Source organism: Fistularia commersonii, chromosome 12, assembly GCF_037954325.1.
Source record: "Fistularia commersonii isolate RoL2024-O1a breed Wild chromosome 12, RoL_Fcom_v1.0, whole genome shotgun sequence".
NCBI classification, from domain to species: domain Eukaryota; kingdom Metazoa; phylum Chordata; class Actinopteri; order Syngnathiformes; family Fistulariidae; genus Fistularia; species Fistularia commersonii.
This window is the reverse complement of record NC_141295.1, coordinates 6,466,834-6,485,577: the sequence shown is the minus strand read 5'-3', so window position 1 is coordinate 6,485,577 and position 18,744 is coordinate 6,466,834. Positions and strand designations below refer to the sequence as shown.

General features: G+C 56.3%; 4 protein-coding genes across 9 annotated transcripts in view; 2 read left to right on the top strand and 2 right to left on the bottom strand.

Moving 5' to 3' along the window:
- Positions 1-1,482, bottom strand: part of LOC147228629 (opsin-5-like) — a 3,533-nt gene extending 2,051 nt beyond the window's left edge. The window contains exons 1-5 of the mRNA XM_086156723.1: positions 1,332-1,482; positions 966-1,171; positions 776-875; positions 405-509; positions 92-315 (exon numbers count right to left, since the gene is read on the bottom strand). Coding sequence (XP_086012849.1) covers positions 92-315; positions 405-509; positions 776-875; positions 966-1,171; positions 1,332-1,440 — 744 coding nt within the window. The 5' untranslated portion in view covers positions 1,441-1,482. The remainder of the gene's footprint in view (positions 1-91; positions 316-404; positions 510-775; positions 876-965; positions 1,172-1,331) is intronic.
- Positions 1,483-3,277: 1,795 nt separating this feature from the next.
- On the top strand, positions 3,278-8,322 carry LOC147228628 (serum response factor-like). Of its 6 annotated transcripts, none has more exons than XM_086156716.1 (8): positions 3,278-4,120; positions 5,264-5,533; positions 5,679-5,898; positions 6,157-6,300; positions 6,803-6,910; positions 6,979-7,155; positions 7,280-7,359; positions 7,872-8,322. In XM_086156716.1, the coding sequence occupies exons 1-8, from the start codon at positions 3,704-3,706 to the stop codon at positions 7,956-7,958; spliced, it is 1,503 nt and encodes a 500-aa protein (XP_086012842.1). In that variant the 5' UTR covers positions 3,278-3,703; the 3' UTR covers positions 7,959-8,322. The 6 variants fall into 6 exon arrangements, with proteins under 6 accessions (XP_086012842.1, XP_086012843.1, XP_086012841.1 ...); XM_086156717.1 differs by having other exon boundaries at positions 3,283-4,120; positions 5,264-5,497; XM_086156715.1 differs by having other exon boundaries at positions 3,283-4,120; positions 5,264-5,539.
- A 354-nt stretch (positions 8,323-8,676) lies between these two features.
- Positions 8,677-11,961, top strand: eif4a3 (eukaryotic translation initiation factor 4A3). The gene is made up of 12 exons (XM_086156721.1): positions 8,677-8,958; positions 9,709-9,781; positions 9,859-9,925; positions 10,103-10,165; positions 10,232-10,364; positions 10,498-10,578; positions 10,706-10,847; positions 10,943-11,081; positions 11,260-11,375; positions 11,461-11,568; positions 11,650-11,777; positions 11,855-11,961. Exons 1-12 carry the CDS (start codon positions 8,805-8,807, stop codon positions 11,869-11,871), a joined length of 1,221 nt encoding a protein of 406 aa, XP_086012847.1. The 5' UTR covers positions 8,677-8,804; the 3' UTR covers positions 11,872-11,961.
- A 1,653-nt stretch (positions 11,962-13,614) lies between these two features.
- On the bottom strand, positions 13,615-16,094 carry soul4 (heme-binding protein soul4). Its single transcript, XM_086156657.1, has 6 exons — positions 15,982-16,094; positions 15,253-15,449; positions 15,088-15,173; positions 14,486-14,627; positions 14,217-14,400; positions 13,615-14,117 (listed from the first exon to the last, which is right to left on the bottom strand). The coding sequence occupies exons 2-6, from the start codon at positions 15,425-15,427 to the stop codon at positions 13,943-13,945; spliced, it is 762 nt and encodes a 253-aa protein (XP_086012783.1). The 5' UTR covers positions 15,428-15,449; positions 15,982-16,094; the 3' UTR covers positions 13,615-13,942.
- Positions 16,095-18,744: the final 2,650 nt, after the last annotated feature.

Below are 18,744 nucleotides of genomic sequence, written 5' to 3'. Positions count from 1 at the left end.
GCGGGCGGGAGAACACGGATAGAACCTCCTGCCGCGGGCTGAGGATGTTGCGTTCTGCTCTGTAAATAAAAACGGCGGGAGGTCCACCTACGATGGTGACATCTCGCTCCATTTTCCTCTGGCGGTCCGTCAGGTCGCCGTCGGCGGCCATGGCATTTCCCCGTTTCACAGTGTTGATGATGGAGATGTAGCAGAAGATCATGATGAGGACCGGCAGGAAGAAGCAGCACGCCAATATGGAGATGATGTAGGACTTGTAGACGGAAGACTGGCTGGCCTTGGCCCAGTCCACCTCGCAGGTGCCGTACCCCCGGTCTGGAGAGGTCAGGGGTCAGAGGCGATGGATGTCACCAGAAGGACAAATGAGGAGAAGTGGGCGGCACAGAAAAGGTCAAGGGTCACACCTGTGTAGCTGCCCCAGCCAACCAGAGGAGCTGCAGACCAGAAGGCGGCGGAAAGCCAGATGAGCGTCAGACAGACCGAGATAGTGATCCGGCTGATGTGATGGGCTGCAGGACAAAACACAAGGTCAGCAGCTCTAACCCTAACCCTGGACCCGATGCTGACGCGACCGAGCAGCGGCTTCTGCCACGGGGTCTCCATCAGCGTCGGGTTTGAGGGTTAAGCTTCGAAACAAAGGCGTTAAATGACCATCGTGAGCTGCTCGTGGCTAACGTGTTGGTCGTAACGTGAGGGAAGCAAAAGCTAAAAGGCCGACAAGCTAATTGCTTTGTGACGTGCTAATATGCCAACATGCCGGTGTGTCGCAGCTGACCTCTGCTGGGGTGACATCCTTTGATATAGCGAGTGACGCTAATGACCGTTAGCGTGTTGATGCTACTGAGTCCGAAGAGCAACGTGAAGAAACCGTCAACCTGCAGGAGATAGGCAAAGAAACACGCTCGGATCAATTGTTCGGACGCTCCCGGACAGAGACGCTAACCGCTATCTCTCAGCGTCGGTACCTCACAGGTCCAGATGGAGGAGATCAGGTAGTCGCTGTGCTGAAAGACGTTGAAGATCTCGATGATGCCTCTGGAGTATCCGAAAACGGAGATGCTGGCGTCGGACACGGCCAGGTTAAAGGTCAGGTAGTCGGTGGGCTGCAGCGCCGCCCTCTGCCGGTACAGGACGAACAGGACGATGCTGTTCCCGAACCAGGACAGCCAGCCTGCAAGATCCCACATGATCCCACGGATGTCTGGAGACATCTGGGGCGGCGGCTCCCGCAGCTCCAGCAGATACTGAAGCGCGGTACGCGGTATCATCTGCGGCACCTCCGGCAGTATTCTATGCAGTACTGACTGCCTACGTCCAGGTCCGGTACTCACCCAGCAGCAGCAGGTACACTCCGATGATGGTCTCCCCCTGGTCGGACAGGGGGGGGTCCCGCCCGCCCCCCAGCATATAGCTGTGGTTCCTCCAGGAGGCCCCGCTCATGGCAGCCACGCAGGGAACAACCGTTCGGGGCTGGAAGATGAGCGTCGGACACCCGAGGGACCAGAACCCGCGGCTAATCCCAGGTAAATATAGAGCCCGATCCTGGATCAGCTCCACTGGCTGCAGACCAGGACGCGTCACAGGTCAGAGGTCGCAGCTCACCTGCGATTGGCCAGATGGCCGATGAGGTCGCGGCAGGAAGGATCAACGCTGCTTACATCCTGCTGCTTTGTTTTTCAGCCCAATGACCTTCAAATGATCTTACCTGAACATGTCGTTCACTTTAGCCGAGTGCTAACACGTTATTCACATCATTTTAGCCCAATGCTAGCCCTTTATTGATATGATCATAGCTTGAATGCTAGCACTTTATTGATATGATCTTAGCTTGAATGCTAGCACCTCATTCACATAATCTTAGCTTGAATGCTAACACCTCATTCACATAATCTTAGCTTGAATGCTAGCACCTCATTCACACGATCTGAACGTGAGTGCTCAAACTTTCTTCACATGATCTTAGCCGAAATGCAAACTTTCTTCACATGATCTTAACTCAAATGCTAGCACTTTATTGATATCATCTTAGCTTGAATGCTACCACCTTATTGACATGATCATAGCGTGAGTGCTAGCACCTTATTGACATGATCATAGCGTGAATACCACCTCATTGACATGATCATAGCGTGAGTGCTAGCACTTTATTGACATGATCATAGCGTGAGTGCTAGCACTTCAGTGACATGATCTTAGCGTGAGTGCTAGCACCTTATTGACATGATCTCAGCGTGAGTGCTAGCAACTTATTGACAAGATCTTAGCTTGAATGCTACCACCTTATTGACATGATCTTAGTGTGAGTGCTACCGCCTTATTGACATGATCTTAGTGTGAGTGCTAGCACCTTATTGACATGATCTTAGCTTGAATGCTAGCACCTTATTGACATGATCTCAGCGTGAGTGCTAGCACCTTATTGACATGATCTTAGCGTGAGTGCTAGCACCTTATTGACATGATCTTAGCCTGAATACTACCACCTTATTGACATGATCTTGGCCTGAATACTACCACCTTATTGACATGATCTTAGAGTGAGTGCTACCACCTTAATGACATGATCTTAGCTTGAATGCTACCACCTTATTGACATGATCTTGGTGTGAGTGCTAGCACCTTAGTGCTGCCTGACACCTTGTAGTGTACTAGTGTGTTTCAAGTTGAATCATTCAAGCGTTCATCCCTTCCCGTTGGTGGTTCTTGGTCCTCCTCCTGCCCCCAGGGAGGTGTATTTACATGGAGTAGCATTCAGGCGGCAGCCGCCACAGAGGTTAGCCCTGGCTGCCTTTCAGTGTGAAGCTTCTCCATGTTCTCCCGTGTCGGCTAAGGCGGGTGAGATCGGGAATTCTTCCTGTTCACAGGTCCGAATTGATGAAAGTGTCTCCCATTTTCCGAACAATCGTCTTCATTCCCGATGAAGGCAGTGGAACGTCTGAATCCCCACCGGAAGTGGAGTGTGGCCGACCGGAAGCAGCTCGACGTGTGGAAGCGGCTTCGTCGCCGGTCTGTTAGCAGCCCGAATTCGCGATGACCATATAAGGAGCGTCAGCGCCATAAAAGGAAGCGGCCGTCTTTATATGGCAAAAAGTAGTTCCTGCTCGCCGGCGATGGGTCGCGGCTGCTCGGCGTAAAGCCTCGCTTCCAGTCGGTTAATATTATGTATTTCGTGTGAGACATCGCGCCGCTGTCGCCGGTGGATTTCCGTCGTTTTATCGATGACGCCGGCGGGTTTAGCGGGCTAGAGAAGGGGGACGTTTTGCCGCAGCGGAAGGACACAGCGGGGCGGTGTTTGGGGTTTCCTTATGTGGAGCGGAGCGCGGGGGGCCGGGCCTCGCTGATTAGCGTAGAAAAATACAACTTTACAACTTTATTCTCGCGTCTTTTCCGAAAGTCAGTGAAATTATATGGAGAATTTAATTTCCCGTTTCCCCGCCGTCATTGAGCGGCGCGTTGTGTCGAAAACGCGGTGATTTGGGCGCTTTCCTCATGGACTAATCGCTGTACTTGTTGCTAAAGTAGCCGCCGCTAACTGGCTAGCTGCCGTTAGCACAGTTAGCCTAGCAGTTAGCGGCGGCCGCGGCTCTCTCCGCCCGGGCCCGGGGCTCGGGGGTCGGGCCGCGGGGCTCGGACCGCCGCGGGGAGCGTCCGCTTCCGCGTCCACGCCGCTCTCTCGGAGCCAGCCGGCAGGAGGCGCGCCGCAATGGGCACCAGAGCCGGAGCGGGGCGGGCGGGTAACGGAACCGGGCTGAACAGCGCCGGAGCGGGATCGGCCGCCGAGACCGACGGAGGCCGGTTCGAAGTGAGGGAATACAACACGGAGGTGATCTTCAGCGGCTCCGAACAGGACACCGACTCTGGGGAGGACGACGACACGCCGGGCTCCGGCGGGGACCGCAGGGGGGTCAAGCGGGAGCGGAGCGAGAGGGAGGTCGGCCCCCACTCCGCGGCCGCCTCCGGGGGCCTGACCGGGGTTTACGACGGGGTCGCTACCGGTGTGCCCGGAGCCAAGCCGGGCAAGAAGACCCGGGGCCGGGTGAAGATCAAGATGGAGTTCATAGACAACAAGCTGCGGAGATACACCACCTTCAGCAAGAGGAAGACCGGCATCATGAAGAAGGTGAGCGACCGACAGGCCCCGGGGTCAGGGGTCAGGGGTCGTCGGGGCCCAGCTGATCGCTGCCTCGATCGATGAACCCTGATGATCGATCGGGGCGATGGCAGAGTAATTGATCCTCTAGTCCAGGGGTGCCCACATTTTTTGCCCTGTGAGATATTTTCAAATGACCATGTGAAAATGATCTACCCCCACTAAAGATGCTTAATGTTTATTTAATTCTATATCTACTGAGTATACTTGACGCAGTCCATGTTTGTGGATCTTACATAACTGCATGGACCTTTATGGCACACTACGACCGAGTACTTTTTTGGTAAATACCTTATTCTGATGACTTGAATGGAGTCCGCAGCATAGTTGAAGTTAGCTGTGAGAAAAATGACAGCTGTCCTGACAGCTGGGATTTTACTTCCTTCATCTTTCTCCTTCTCGGCTCACTCTTCGGAGAGAAGTCACCGTTCGAGTTTTTATCAAGGGTCTGAAAATGCCGCTGCACATTTCCTTTTTTCGGTATAGCGATAGCAGACCGGCAGATGAGGCAAACGCACTTCAAAAATGACATAGTAAAAAAAAAAAAGTCCACCTCCCATTCTGTATGGTAGTGATACATTTTAGTCTTTTTACTTGGTCCAGCTCCCCCTCTCATTTTTATACACATAAGTTCAGAAGATATAAATTGGAGGCTAACTTGCTAGCTTGCTAGAATGCGCTGTTATGTATACATGCGCAGTGACGCCTGTCAGAAAAGCTCAGATTGGACAGACTGACTATGAGTCAAGTGACAGATTTCATAGTGAGGAGGAGAGGCTGACGTCTACCTTTTAGACTTCTATCTAATTAACATCTACCCGCACTACCTTTGCGATCGACCGGTAGATCGCGATCGACGTATTGGCCACCTGCTCTAGTCGCTCAGGTTTCTGTGTTTATTTCCCCTTTCCTTATTTGTTTCTAGTGCTCTTCAGTCTGCGCCATGTCCTCTGTGGCCTTTCGGTCTGTGTTTCCGTGCTTCGCTCTTTTATTCTCCGAAACCCGTCCAGTGGATCAATAAGCGGTGTTGACCTCCGAGTCCGATTCGCCCCCTGGATGTGACGTTGTGGTCGTGTTAAACATCAACCGCTGCCCCCCTCCCCCCGCCCACAGGCGTACGAGCTGTCCACGCTGACCGGCACCCAGGTGCTGCTGCTGGTGGCGAGCGAGACGGGTCACGTGTACACGTTCGCCACCAGGAAGCTGCAGCCCATGATCACGTCGGAGACTGGGAAAGCTCTGATCCAGACCTGCCTCAACTCGCCGGACTCGCCGCCGCGCTCCGACCCGTCCTCTGACCAGAGGATGAGCGCCACGGGGTTCGAGGAGACGGACCTCACCTACCAGGTGACTGACGCCGACAGCTGCAGCGACGCCGCCAAGGTAACGGTGAGCTGGGGTGGAGGTGGGCGGGGCCTGATGTCAAGGTCTGCGGTCCGGCTTCCTGTCTGCTCCCCTTTCAAAGTCTCCTGTTTATTTTTAGCTTTTTAACCTCTTTTAACCTCTTTGTCCCCGTCTGTGCAAACAGGACGTGTCCAAACCGGCCTTCCCTGTCTCCAGCCTCCCTGGCAGCACGCCGCCGGCCCCGCCCCCTTCTTCTTCTTCATCTTCAGCCCCGCCATCCCTGCAGGTGCAGACCAGCGCCGCCTCTTGGCCGCCGGCGTCCTCGGCCGCCTCCTCCACCAACGGGACGGTGCTGAAGACGTCCACCGGCGTGATGTTGCCAGGGGGCTTCACGCTCATGTCAGGTGGGTGCGTCCGCGCGCCGCCGTCTTTGTCTGCCGCCTCACACGGACAGCCCCCTGTGAGACGATCAATTCAATAATCAATAATTGTCTGATGGGAAACTTCGAGGTGATTATTGATTCGTCTGAAGATCGATCGATCACGCGGCTTTATTGTGCTTCACATGATTCTGCGCCTCACCTGTCTCCGGCTCCTGTCCGTCTCGGCCGGTCTCTGGCCCCGCCCCCGTCCGCCTGTCTCGGCCCCCGGCCCGTCCACAGGTGCCTCGCTGTCCCCCGGTACGCACACCATCCCCCTGGGCCAGCTGCAGGGCCCCGCGGCCCCCGGCCCCGCTGTCACGCTGCACGCTCCGCCCACACAGCCGGCCACGCTGCTACGCCTCCCCGCCACCGTGTCACTGGCAGGTCAGCACATTCAGCCCCCGTGCATGCGGGTGGGGGGAGGGAAGAGGGAGGGGCGGGGCAACGGTCACGTGACTCTGGGCTCCGCCCCCAGGCACTCCGTCGCCGCCGCCGTTCAAAAGCACATTCATTTCGGTGGCTTTTCCAACAAGTCCCACCGCTTTACTGCTCGGAGCTAAAATGAGTGGGAATCACGGGTCGGGTCGTATTCAGATGTGGAAGGACCGGCCACACCGAAATCCACGTCCTGGTACAAGCGACAGTGGCCTGGGCCGTTACCATGGCAACATGACAACGACAAAGCCGACGTGTCGGTGAAACCGTGGTGTGTGTGAGAGAGAATAAAACCATGTTCCACCCACCCAGCTGTGTTCACTGATGTGTCGGCCGCGTTGCCGCGGTCGTTGTCGGAGTGTCGGTGCCTCGGCCTCTTTGGCGGTCCTGGGGTCAGACGGGAGCAGATCCTCCTGCCTCGCTAACATGCAAGATGTGACATCATCCGCAGGGGGCGGAGTCTCCCAGCAGCTACAAACCATCCAGGTCCAATCCGTTCCTCAGCAGACGTCAACCAATCAGAGCAGCTCCGACATCCACAGCCCGGCCTCGTCCGCAGGTAAGCTCGCGGCGCCGCCTTCGGTGTAACGGGCTTGTTTTTGTTGGTGACGCTCCGCCTCTCCCCAGCCACCCTCCCGGCCTCCATCGTGGCCTCCTCCACCTCCTCCTCAGTGGCCGGTCACATGATGTACCCCGGGGGTCACACGGTGATGTACGCCACGCCCACGCCCTCGCTGGGCGACGGCAGCCTCACCGTTCTCAACACCTTTCCGCCCGCCGCCCACGCCCAGTCACATGACACCGGTAGGCTCCCCGCCGTTATTCCGATAACGTCGGGGCCGTCGAGAACCTCCACCTGAGAACGTCCCCGTCGTAACGCCGGACCACCTGGTCTGGGACGGGCGTTAAATCTGCTGTGTTCTTGCAGGCTCTGTTCCCCAGGTCTTCCTCACGTCCCTCCCTCCCGTCGCCACTCAGATCCCCGTGTCTACGGTCCAGCTGCACCCGGTACGTACCGTAACCACCACTGCCAGAGCACACACTGCGGTCCAGCACACCTCCTCTGCCCAGTCACCTCGTGGGGGAGTCAAGGGGCTTCTTGTCCAAGCAGCTGTCAGACTAGGTTGCTGCAGCCACGCTGCGTCCATGTGCAGCTCAGAGAGTCCGACCCCAGAGCATTCGGGTTCAGGACGTCGTCATAACTTCCTGCGTTCCTGGTTACGATGGACCACTTTGGTCTTCAGGAGCCGCTGTCTCACTGGTGTCCATTTGAAAGCGCTCGCTTACAAATTGGTCGGGTTTTTGTAGAAGAGATTGATGAAAGGCAGAACCCGTCAGTCACTTTGGATTGTTTTTGTGTCTCTGAGTCTCCCGGCCACTGGACTGGCTCAAATTCTTGACGTTCTTCCTCAGGTCAGGAGGAAACAATGGCTAGATGTCCAGTGGCCAGGAGAACCGATGGAACAAAAGTGTATTGTATAGTCATCATTAACTGGGTGTGTGTGTGTTTGTGTGTTTAGATGGTGATCAGTCAGCAGAGCAGCAGCAACAATCTGACAGAGCTACAGGTCGTCAGCCTGGATGTCCATCAGTCAAAGGAAGACTGACACCCCACCAGCTGCGCACACATATACACACACACACAAGCGCTGCATTGAGGAGACCAACAACATTTCTGCGGTTTCACCTTCACATCTGAACAATTTGAATGGAGTCAAAGTTTCAGCAGGAACAGGAAAAGACTGAACACTTTGATCATGAAAGATGATGTGTAAAGAGTTTTTGTTAAGTTTTATTCAGAAAGTGTGTGTGTGTGTTTGGAATCATTTGTACGAAATCTTTATGTTTCAGTATGTAAAAAAAAAAAAAAAAGAAAACAAAGATTTAAGTGCCAAACTATTTTAGCTCGAGTCACGATCATGTTTACGACACGTTCAGGAAACTTGGTGAATAAAGACAACGTGCCTCTTTCCTCCCTCTCCCTGTGTTAGCCGTTAGCTTAGCATCCGTGCACTGTCGAAAAGGGGGTGAAACTTCTCGTTTCTTGAAAGTGGATGTTTGCAAACGAGCCGTGCTCCTAAAAGCGTCTACAAGCGGAGTTTGGCCTGTCAGGCTGTGAGCCTGCAGCGTGGAGAGCCGAGATTCTTCATTTGCTAATGGAAGCGTCAGAAGAAGGTCTGCCGGATCCCGGACGGGTTTAGACTGGATCCGGGTCTCCCCTCCTTGGACCCGCAGGTCAGCGTCAGAAGATCCATCCATCCGTTCTCCTTCGCCCAACCCTGCTGTGACGTCACGACCGGCGGTGCCTTCCTATGACGTCATGATGCGACACGCGGTCTTTCTCTTCCCGTGTTAGCCGTTAGCAGCTAGCAGAGCGGCGAGCGGAGCAAACGTTCCGCATTCCCCGTTGTTTTTAACCGTATTAGCCGTGACTCTCGCCCCACCGAGGCAGGATGGCAGCCGCCGGAGCGCAGAGCAGGAAGAGGCTCCTGAAGGAGGAGGACATGACCAAGGTGGAGTTCGAAACCAGCGAGGAGGTGGACGTCACCCCCACCTTCGACACCATGGGCCTGCGGGAGGACCTGCTCCGCGGCATCTACGCCTACGGTAGGCCGGGGCTCGGCGCGGCCTCTGGGAGCTCGTTAGCTCGGGACGTTCGAGCATTCGGCTCATTTCCTCCGCCGCCTAAAGGGCTCGGTCGGTCCAAACGGTTCCTAAGCGCCGCTTACGTCGACCGGTCCCCGTCTCCCGGGTTTAATCGTGACCGGATAAGAGTTTTATTTGTCTTAAATCCCCCGGCGGCCGATTAGCATTAGCTTCCGGGCTAACCGCCCGATTAGCTATAGCGTCCTCGCGATCGGACCGGTTAGCATTAGCATCGTTGCTGCGCACTTTGTTCGAGCGGCTCTGTTAGCAAAGCACCGGATCGGCGGGGCGTCGATTAGTAAACAAACCCACGGACCGGGGCCGAATTCCCCCGAACCACCGGCCCGGCAGCGGAGGCAGGCCGGGCGGAATTCTCAGCCCGGATGGGGGGAGTTGGTCCGTCCCCTTGGACCTCACCGTCTGATAAACGGTTAGTCCGGATCCGATCACCTGCCGGTTTCGGTTCGAGGTACCGACGGGGGGGGCTTTCACTCCATGTTTGTTGGCTTTACGATCGGTAACATCTCAACGTTTACGTGGCTCTACGGTTGAGACAACACAACGTCTTATTGACGTCTGATATACACACACACACACACACACACACACAGTCTAATCGTGTTGTAGTTCCTGTGATGCTCTCCAGAACCAGGAGATTCTGGAGGCGCCTCCAGGGGTTCTAGGTTAGGTGACGTCCTCCTTTCCTTGCAGGCTTTGAGAAGCCGTCTGCGATCCAGCAGCGAGCCATCAAGCAGATCATCAAAGGCCGTGATGTCATCGCCCAGTAAGCCTCGGCCCACCGACCATCTCCCGCTCGCGGTCCTCGCACCTTCTCTGACAGATGATTTCTGTTGTGTTCAGGTCTCAGTCCGGAACTGGAAAGACGGCGACCTTCTGCGTGTCCGTCCTGCAGTGTCTGGACATCCAGGTCAGGACCTCGCGTGCATTCAGGGGTTCAAGGCGTCAGTGTTTGGGGTAGTTCGGTGCGGGTGGGATTCATCTCCAGGCCCTCTGTGTCACGGGGATGTCCCGGTAGCCCCGTCGAGAACTCGGTTTCTTTCCGTACTACGAGTTGTATGTGGTTCTCAGTACTTCCTGTGTGCAGGTGAGGGAGACCCAGGCGCTGATCCTCGCCCCGACCAGGGAGCTGGCCGGACAGATCCAGAAGGTAGGCCCGACCAATGGGACGGCAGCACGCTGCGGCCCAGGTCCTGAAACGTGCGTGTCTGTGCAGGTGCTCCTGGCCCTGGGAGACTACATGAACGTCCAGTGTCACGCCTGCATCGGAGGAACCAACGTGGGCGAGGACATCAGGAAGCTGGACTACGGACAGCACGTGGTGTCGGGGACTCCGGGACGTGTCTTTGGTGTGTGTGAAGCCCATCTTACACACACATTCATCATGTCATCATCAAAGACTCCTATTTGCTGACCTTTGACCCCGGGGGAGCAGATGTATGTTAATGTGTGTGTGTGTGTGTGTGTGTGTCGGGTGAACAGACATGATTCGCCGCAGAAGTCTGAGGACGAGGGCCATCAAGATGTTGGTCCTGGACGAGGCTGACGAGATGCTGAACAAAGGTGTGTGTGTGTGTGTGTGTGTGTGTGTGTGTGTGTGTGTGTGTGTGTGTGTGTGTGTGAGAGAGGGGATGGGTGGCTGGCACCGTGATGTCACATGACCAGGAAGTAAGTGTTGTCCTGTGCCCAGGGTTCAAGGAGCAGATCTATGATGTGTACCGCTACCTGCCCCCCGCCACCCAGGTGGTCCTCATCAGCGCCACGCTGCCCCACGAGATCCTGGAGATGACCAACAAGTTCATGACCGACCCCATCCGCATCCTGGTCAAACGGTGGGTCAAGCAACGACCTTTGACCTCAGCAGGGTCCCTGGGCAGCAGATGTTTCACACCTGTGTGTGTGTGTGTGTGTGTGTGTGTTCCCTCAGTGATGAGTTGACTCTGGAGGGAATCAAGCAGTTCTTCGTTGCCGTTGAGAGGGAGGAATGGAAGTTTGACACCCTGTGTGACCTGTACGACACTCTGACCATCACTCAGGCCGTCATCTTCTGCAACACCAAGAGGAAGGTCCGTCACACACTCACACACACACACACACACCACACTCACACACACACACACACATGCTCATTGCAGTGTGTTTAGATGTTTTGATCCAACAGTAGAAGGTGCATTTCTCAGTATGTCTTCACTGATGGGAATATTGTGTGTGTGTGTGTGTGTGTGTGTGTGTGTGTTGCTGCAGGTGGACTGGCTGACAGAGAAGATGCGTGAGGCCAACTTCACGGTGTCCTCGATGCACGGAGACATGCCTCAGAAGGAGAGGGAGTCTATCATGAAGGAGTTCCGATCCGGAGCCAGGTGAGCACCGATTGGCCGGTCCCGCGGCGGGGCGGGGCTTGATGGGCTCTGACCCCCGACCTCTGACCCCCGCTTTGCTTCCTAGCCGGGTGTTGATCTCCACGGACGTGTGGGCCCGAGGCCTGGACGTCCCTCAGGTGTCCCTGATCATCAACTACGACCTGCCCAACAACAGAGAGCTGTACATCCACAGGTGAGCTCCGCCCAGCGCCGGGACCGTCAGGCCCGCGGGTCCCGCCCCCCGACCCCTGACCCATGACCTCCGACCCCGCAGGATCGGCCGATCCGGCCGTTACGGCAGGAAGGGCGTGGCCATCAACTTCGTGAAGAACGACGACATCCGGATCCTGAGGGACATCGAGCAGTACTACTCCACCCAGATCGACGAGATGCCCATGAACGGTAGCGGCACCGCCGAGCGCCGATCGCTGCCCCGCCCGCCCGCTCCGCTCTCATTGGCTCTTTGTGTTCCTCCGCAGTGGCCGACCTCATCTGATTGGCTGCCGGCGATGACGTCGGAGCGGCCGCTTCTGCTTTGTTTTCTGCTGTGACCGCAGGTGTGTTTGTAAATAAAGGCTTGTTTTCACCGGAGCTCTTCATTGGCAGGCCCTGCTGCCTGTTACCATGGCAACGATCCGCCGCTAAACCGTCCCACAACATTAACGTCACAAGGTTGACGTTCCGTGCAGAACCCTCAATGTGCAGTCAGCTTTACTGCACGCACGGTGAAATCAACCCTCTAATAATCCTAATAATGACCTTCGAGGCTCTCGGGTGGGCAGGTGGACGGAGGCCTTCCAGCTGTGTTCACCAGGAGCTGCTCAGCTTTCCTGGTGTGGTCCGCGCAGCTGCTCAGGAACTTCTCCATGATGTGCACGATGGTCGTGGGGCTTTCGCTCGCATGACACGGCGAAGGAAGTCGAGGTGCCGCTGTGATGCGGTCTCAGTGGTCCAGGAGAGGTCCTCGCCGAGGTGCACCCCCAGGAGTTTGGTGCCGAAGGGCTGCTCGGCACTGCCTCCGGAAGTCGACCACAATCTTCTCGTCCTTGCCGGTGTTCGCCAGAGGGTTGTTGCCTCTGCACCGCGTGGTGAGAAGGTCCGCCTCCTTCCTGTAGTGGGTCTGTGGGTGATGAGACCCGCCTGAGTTGTGCCGAGCATGGTGTCGCTCCAGACGACGTCGCCAACTCGTACCTTTTGCGGCCCCTCGCAGAGGAGGTCCTGCAGGCAGGTGCAGAGGGAGGGCTGGAGACCCGGCTGGTGATCTGTGCTGGACTCCAAGAACAGCACTGTCCCCTGTCAGCCATGGCCTCCTGTTTGCTCTGGTGATGGCCGTTAAGCTGTGGGTTACATCATCATTGCATTGGTAATGTAAGATGTAACGGTGTCCGTTACACTCCTCAATGTCCACATGGCGGTTGGAAGCGGCCGCCTGCTTGAAGGTTCCCCAGGCCGTCCTCTTGAAGCAGTCCTGAGGAGCCCCGTCTGGACACGTGTTAACTTGTCTGGTGGCTCAGGGTCTGCATGGGGGAGGGGAGGACTTGTATGCTCCTCTGAGGCTGGCCTAGACCAAGTCTATGCTGAGGTCTCTCGTCGGGTGCAGTTTTGGGAAGGAAAGCCCCGGGGTTGGCTTGATTTCAAACCTCCATCAAGGATGATGTGTTGTCACATCCTGTCACTGCTGTTGGAGGCAGCAGGGATGCTAACAACAACCGCCAGAACCTGTTTGCCGCCGCAGCGTCAAGGCTGGAAACACGGACATTTACGAGCGTCCGCTCAGAAGCTGCTACATTTTCACTCAACGCTTGTTCACGTCTGGATTGTCCGTCCTCAGCAGCCTGACGGGATCCTGGTTCTTTGCCAGGAGGGATGATCCGGTCGGCCGGGTAGGTCCAGCCGCTAGCCTGGCTCCGCGAGAAGATGGCGTCGAATCCGACGTGGTCGCAGTCGTCCGAGCTCTTTGCCGCGGGGTTTGCAGGAACCCGCGGCGCGTCCGGCCTCTGGAGGTGTCTGCAGGTCCTGGCTGCTTCTTGTCATTTGAACACCAAAAGCAAGAAATGAACTGGGATAAACCGCCCCGTCTGGCAGGGGATCGAGCCACGCCTGCGCCGCCATCTTGAATCAGTCGCCATGTTTTCTGTGCAAGCCTCAGCCGCCGCCATGGAGGAACCTTCATGTTCAGAACCCTCATGTTCAGAACCTTCACGTTCAGAACCCCGGTCTCGGCATGAACGCCCTTCGGGTCCATTTAGGTTTTTATTCACAAATATTTGAAAACGATTTTACAGGAAAGCCTTTTCTGAAATTCACAAAATGATCACGAGTGACTTGAGGGATTCCACGCCGGGAGGGGAGGAGCATGCGGGAAGGAGACGCGCCCCGCCTTTCCGAGCCGAACCGCTTCACCCGATCCGGGTCGGACCTTCACCTGGGAGTCAGAACCTACAGGGCCGCTCCGTTTCCATGGAGACCCGGGACCCGGTCCAGTCCGCAGCTGTCGTTGACGAACGTTTCCATGGAGACGGACGGACGGAGGGGAGGAGGGAGGGGGTCCGCGAGCAGACCGGGTCCTACAGGCTCCGCCGGATGAACCAGATCTCGTTGCGTCTGCGAGGGACGCTGGGGTTCTCGTAGGTGGCCACCACGTAGCCGTCGGCGCGCACGTCCTCGGACGAGCCCAGGATCTCCCACAGCAGGCGGATCTGATGCGTCACCGTCTCCTCGTTGGTCGTCCCCACGAAGCTCCTGGACGATCACAGAGCGGGGCCGTCAGCCAATCACAGAGCGAGAAGCGGCGGCCGATCACCTTCCAACGCCCTGCGGCGGACCGGTCGGTGATGTCACCTCGCGATGACTCTGATTGGCTCCCGCTGGACGATGAGGATGTCGGGGTCGGCGGGCCGGGGGGGGTCGGCCTGGAACTCGGCGGGGAGGTAGAACGCCGTGAGGACCTCCTTCTGGAACGTCTGGCCGTCCTGCATCATCTGGATGTGGCTGACCACCGGGACCGTCATGCCCAGGTACCGGCCTGGGGGGGGCGACAGGTGTGTGTGTGTGTGTGTCTGTGTGTGTGTGTGTGTGTGTGTGTGTGTGTGTGTGTGAGAGAATCCCACCTGCTGAGTTCTCCTTGCAGATGAACCTCATGAGCTTCATGAAGGCCAAGGAGATGCTCTGCTCGTAGAGCTCCTCTGCCCGGGTCACACAGGCCCACTTCCCTGCAGGATACACTCGCTCCTCATACTGCACCTCGCCCAGCTACACACACACACACACACACACACACACACACACACACACACACACACTCACACACACATACACACATGCTCACATGCAATATCCTCCGCTATGAGATCCTGATTACACACCATGTAGTCCAGAGATATAGAGGTGTGTGTGTGTGTTTGCTTCTCATTGTGTGTGTTTCTAACCGTGTTTCTGTATGTATGTATGTATGTATGTCTGTGTGTGTGTGTGTGTGTGTGTGTGTGCTTCTCATTGTGTGTGTTTCTAACCGTGTTTCTGTATGTATGTATGTGTGTGTGTGTGTGCTCTTCTCATTTTGTGTTTCTAACTGTGTTTCTGTATGTATGTGTGTGTGTGTGTGTGTTTCCCTTAGGTGTGTTTCTAACCGTGTATCTGTGTGTGTGTATGTATGTATGTGTGTGTGTGTGTGTGTGTGTGTGTGTGTGTGTGTGTGTGTGTGTGTGTGTACCTTCTCGTGGCAGGAAACGTGCATGAATGGCACGGGCTCCCTCTGCTGGTTGTTCCTGGTCATTTCCTGGATGGGCCCCATCATTTCTGCGCGCGCGCACAGAGGAGGGCGTCAATGTGGCCCCGCCCCCTTTAGGCCCCGCCCCTTTAGGCCCCGCCCCCTCACCTGCGGGCACGGACACCTGGTGCGTGCTGGCCACCGTTCGCCAGTGGGCCAGCAGCCGTCCGTCCTGGTCCTCCGCGGGTTCGGGGTTGTCCTCCATGCGCTGGTCCTGCTGCTCCTCGGCCAGGTCCTCCAGGTCCTCCAGGTCTTCCAGGTCCTCCAGGGAGATCAGCGCCATGATGGCCGCCGCGGAGGTCCAGCTGGCGGGAAGAGACGGACACCGGAAATGACATCACAGTCACTGATCGGATGTAATCGTCGGCTCTGGATCGATCGATCCATCGGCTATTATTGATTCCCGATCGGGTCCGGGAAGTAACCCCGGGCTTTTCGTTTGAAAGTCCGCCTGACTTCCGGTATCGATGAACCTGATCAGGGGGCCGTGGATCAATGAAGGCGCCGTGATCCGGATCCGCGGCCCTTCCGGAGGTCCGGCTCGGTCCGGTCCGGTCCGGTCCGGGAGGGGATGTAGGTCACCGCGGGAGCCGGTTTCGGACGCGCCGCCTCGGACCGCGGTGCCCCTCCGGTCCCCCCGGTGCTCCTCCGGTCCGGCCCGGTCCCCCTCCGGTAATCCCGGTTCCCCCCCGGCCGGCCCGCGGCGGCAGGGGACCGGAAGCGTTAGCATGCTTAGCCCGCCGCGACGCTCCGTCCGGCCGACACGGACCGGACGTTCGGCACCTCCGGTCCGGGGTCGGCCGGGCGGACCGGACCGGACCGGACAGGGACGCTCACCGGTTCCGGAGGTTCGGGTCCGCCCGCTGCGTTCGCGTCCGCCGAACCGATGGATCAAAACACCGCCGTCCGCCGCTGCCGGACGAGATCCACTTCCGGTGGCGCCCCTTCAAAGTAAGAGCTAAGCACCGGAAGTGGGAATGTGGAGGAAAATCTTTTCAAAATAAAGGCACACACATACATATATGTGTGTGTGTGTGTGTGTGTGTGTGTGTGTATATATATATATATATATATATATATATATATATATATATATATATATATTACATAACAGTTGGCAGATGCTTTTATCCAAAGCGACTTACAATAGAGGACATAAGGACTGCAAATAACACTTGCAAATACAAGATGCACAGGAAATATACAGAACAGTAAGCTGGGGTTATTTTTTATTTATTTTTATTTTTTTTGAAGACAAAAAACGTACAAATATGTACACACACACACACTGCATAGCCTAACTTGCTGCCAACCTGATCTGGGGCAGCTCAAGCGTCAGCGCAGTAAATAGTCCTGAAAGAGAAAAGTTTTTACCAGTTTCTTACATATATATACATATATATGTATGACAAAATAGAGTTTATGTGGAATACTAAAAAAAAACATAGATATGTGTGTATGTGTGTGTGTGTTGAGCTGTCGGAGGTATTGATAATGTTCATATTAAACATCTTATCCGGTGTTTGCATGTATTTAGATTTATGTATGTCTATCTATGCAGTCGATATGACTGTGTGAGCGGCAGGGGAGGTGTGTGTGTGTCCTCCAGAGGGCGGCAGAGCTCCCCGCCACGCAGCCACGGAGAGGAACATGAAGATGGAGGTGAAGGAGGAGACGGGTGGCGGACAGGACGAAGATGGCAGGGATGTGAGGCGGCGCTCGAAGCCTTGTGAGCGCGAGGGGTCGAAGGCCGGCGGCCGAACGGCAGAGGACGCTGCCGAGTGACATCGCGTCTCGCCCGGTGACCTCGGCGGCCGCGGACGAGCTCCGCCTCCGTCCGTTTGCGGAAACTTCCAGATCCTCACGCAGCTCGTTAAAATTTCATCAGCTGCAGTTCCTCCTCCTCCTCCCGGTCCAAATATACCTCCTTCCACCCGCTCGCTCCTCCACCCCCAACATAAATAATTCACAGCGGGTGGAGGTCGATGGTGGACGCTCGCTGACATCCTCCTGCCTGAGGTCCAGCTGCCTGGACCTTCTGGAGAACCTGCGCTTTGTGTCCCGCCGCCCCATTGGTCCGTTCAAGGAACATCAACGCCCGATTGGTTCGTTTGAGGAACCTTGGCATCTGATTCTCAGCATGTAAGGAAATCTCAGTGGATTCAAACAGTTGAAGGTGCAACACACACACACACACACACACACCACACACACACACACACACACACACACACACACATCAGGCTGCAGCTCACGCCGGCGGCTACGGTTCAAAGAGAATGGTGGAGCTTTATTAGCATTTGGAGCGGCTGATTGGACGAGCTGAATAATTCATCAGCCGCGCCATTGGACGTGGCTGTTACATCACTGTTTCCATGACAACAGATAGGGGTGACAATTGATCGATCAATTGCTTCTTGTCATCAATCGGCTATTTGTGTTCGGGGTCGAGAAGACAGGGATAGAAGTGAAACCGGAAAATCAATCCGTCGATCAGATCGATCGGTCATTGACCGATAAAACCTCAAAGAGCCGTAAGTATCTTGATCGATCGACGACCGATGTTTGTCGAACGATCGGATCCAGCTTGTTATTGATCGACGCCGGCGAGGTGTTCGCCGCCGACGTCGCGGCGGCTAACGAGGACAAACGGGATAAGCGCTCATTAAAAGCGCCTCGTTATCGCCGCTCGCCGCCAGCAGGGGGCGGGGCCTCGCACGGCCAGCGGGGGGGACGGCGCCGCCGACACGGACAGCGCCGAGCGCTAACGAGGCCCGTCGGTGGACGCCGGCGGGCCTCGTTAGGCGTGCGGACTAACGAGCACCACAAGGACATGAAGGCGCCGTGGGCGGCGGCGAGGTTACTGCCCGGCGGCGGCGGATCGGTTAACGAGGCCTTCAAAGACGCAGCCGGACTCCAAAAGAACTTCTGCCTCCGTCCAGGAAAGTTTCAGTCACAGATGGAAACCATCCATCGGCCGATCGATCGGCAGATCGATCAAACACCCGCACGCCACGCCGAGCAGGCGGCCAGGAATATGGAGGTGACAGATTGGAAACCGCAGCAGATTGAAACACACACACACACACACGCACGATCACAACCCATGCCCTAGCAACCCCCACCATCACCATAGCAACCCTCCGATTCCCTCTGGAAAGGTTGGCGTCCCCGTGGCGACCGTGCGTCCGACGGGTCGCATGACCGCGGCCTCGGCTGCCAACGCTGTCAGACGCCGGCTTTTGATTGGCAGGTCGTCGCCTGGAGGACGGCGTTCACTCATTCATTCATCAGGATACCAGAGCCACACACACACACACACACACACACACACACACACACACACACACACACTCACACACACCAGGTCAGGTGACCCAGCAGGTCCTTCACATTCGGTCATCTCTTTCTTAACCAGATCACATTATGTTTCCTCTCAAGTTTCCTGCTGATCAGTATTCAACACACACACACACACACACACACACACACACACACAGATGGAGCCTGCTGACAGCTGCAGTCTGTCCCTGCTGATTAATGAGGGGGAGGATGAAGATGAGGATGAAGAGACGCCGCTCCTGAGCGGCGAGTCTTGCG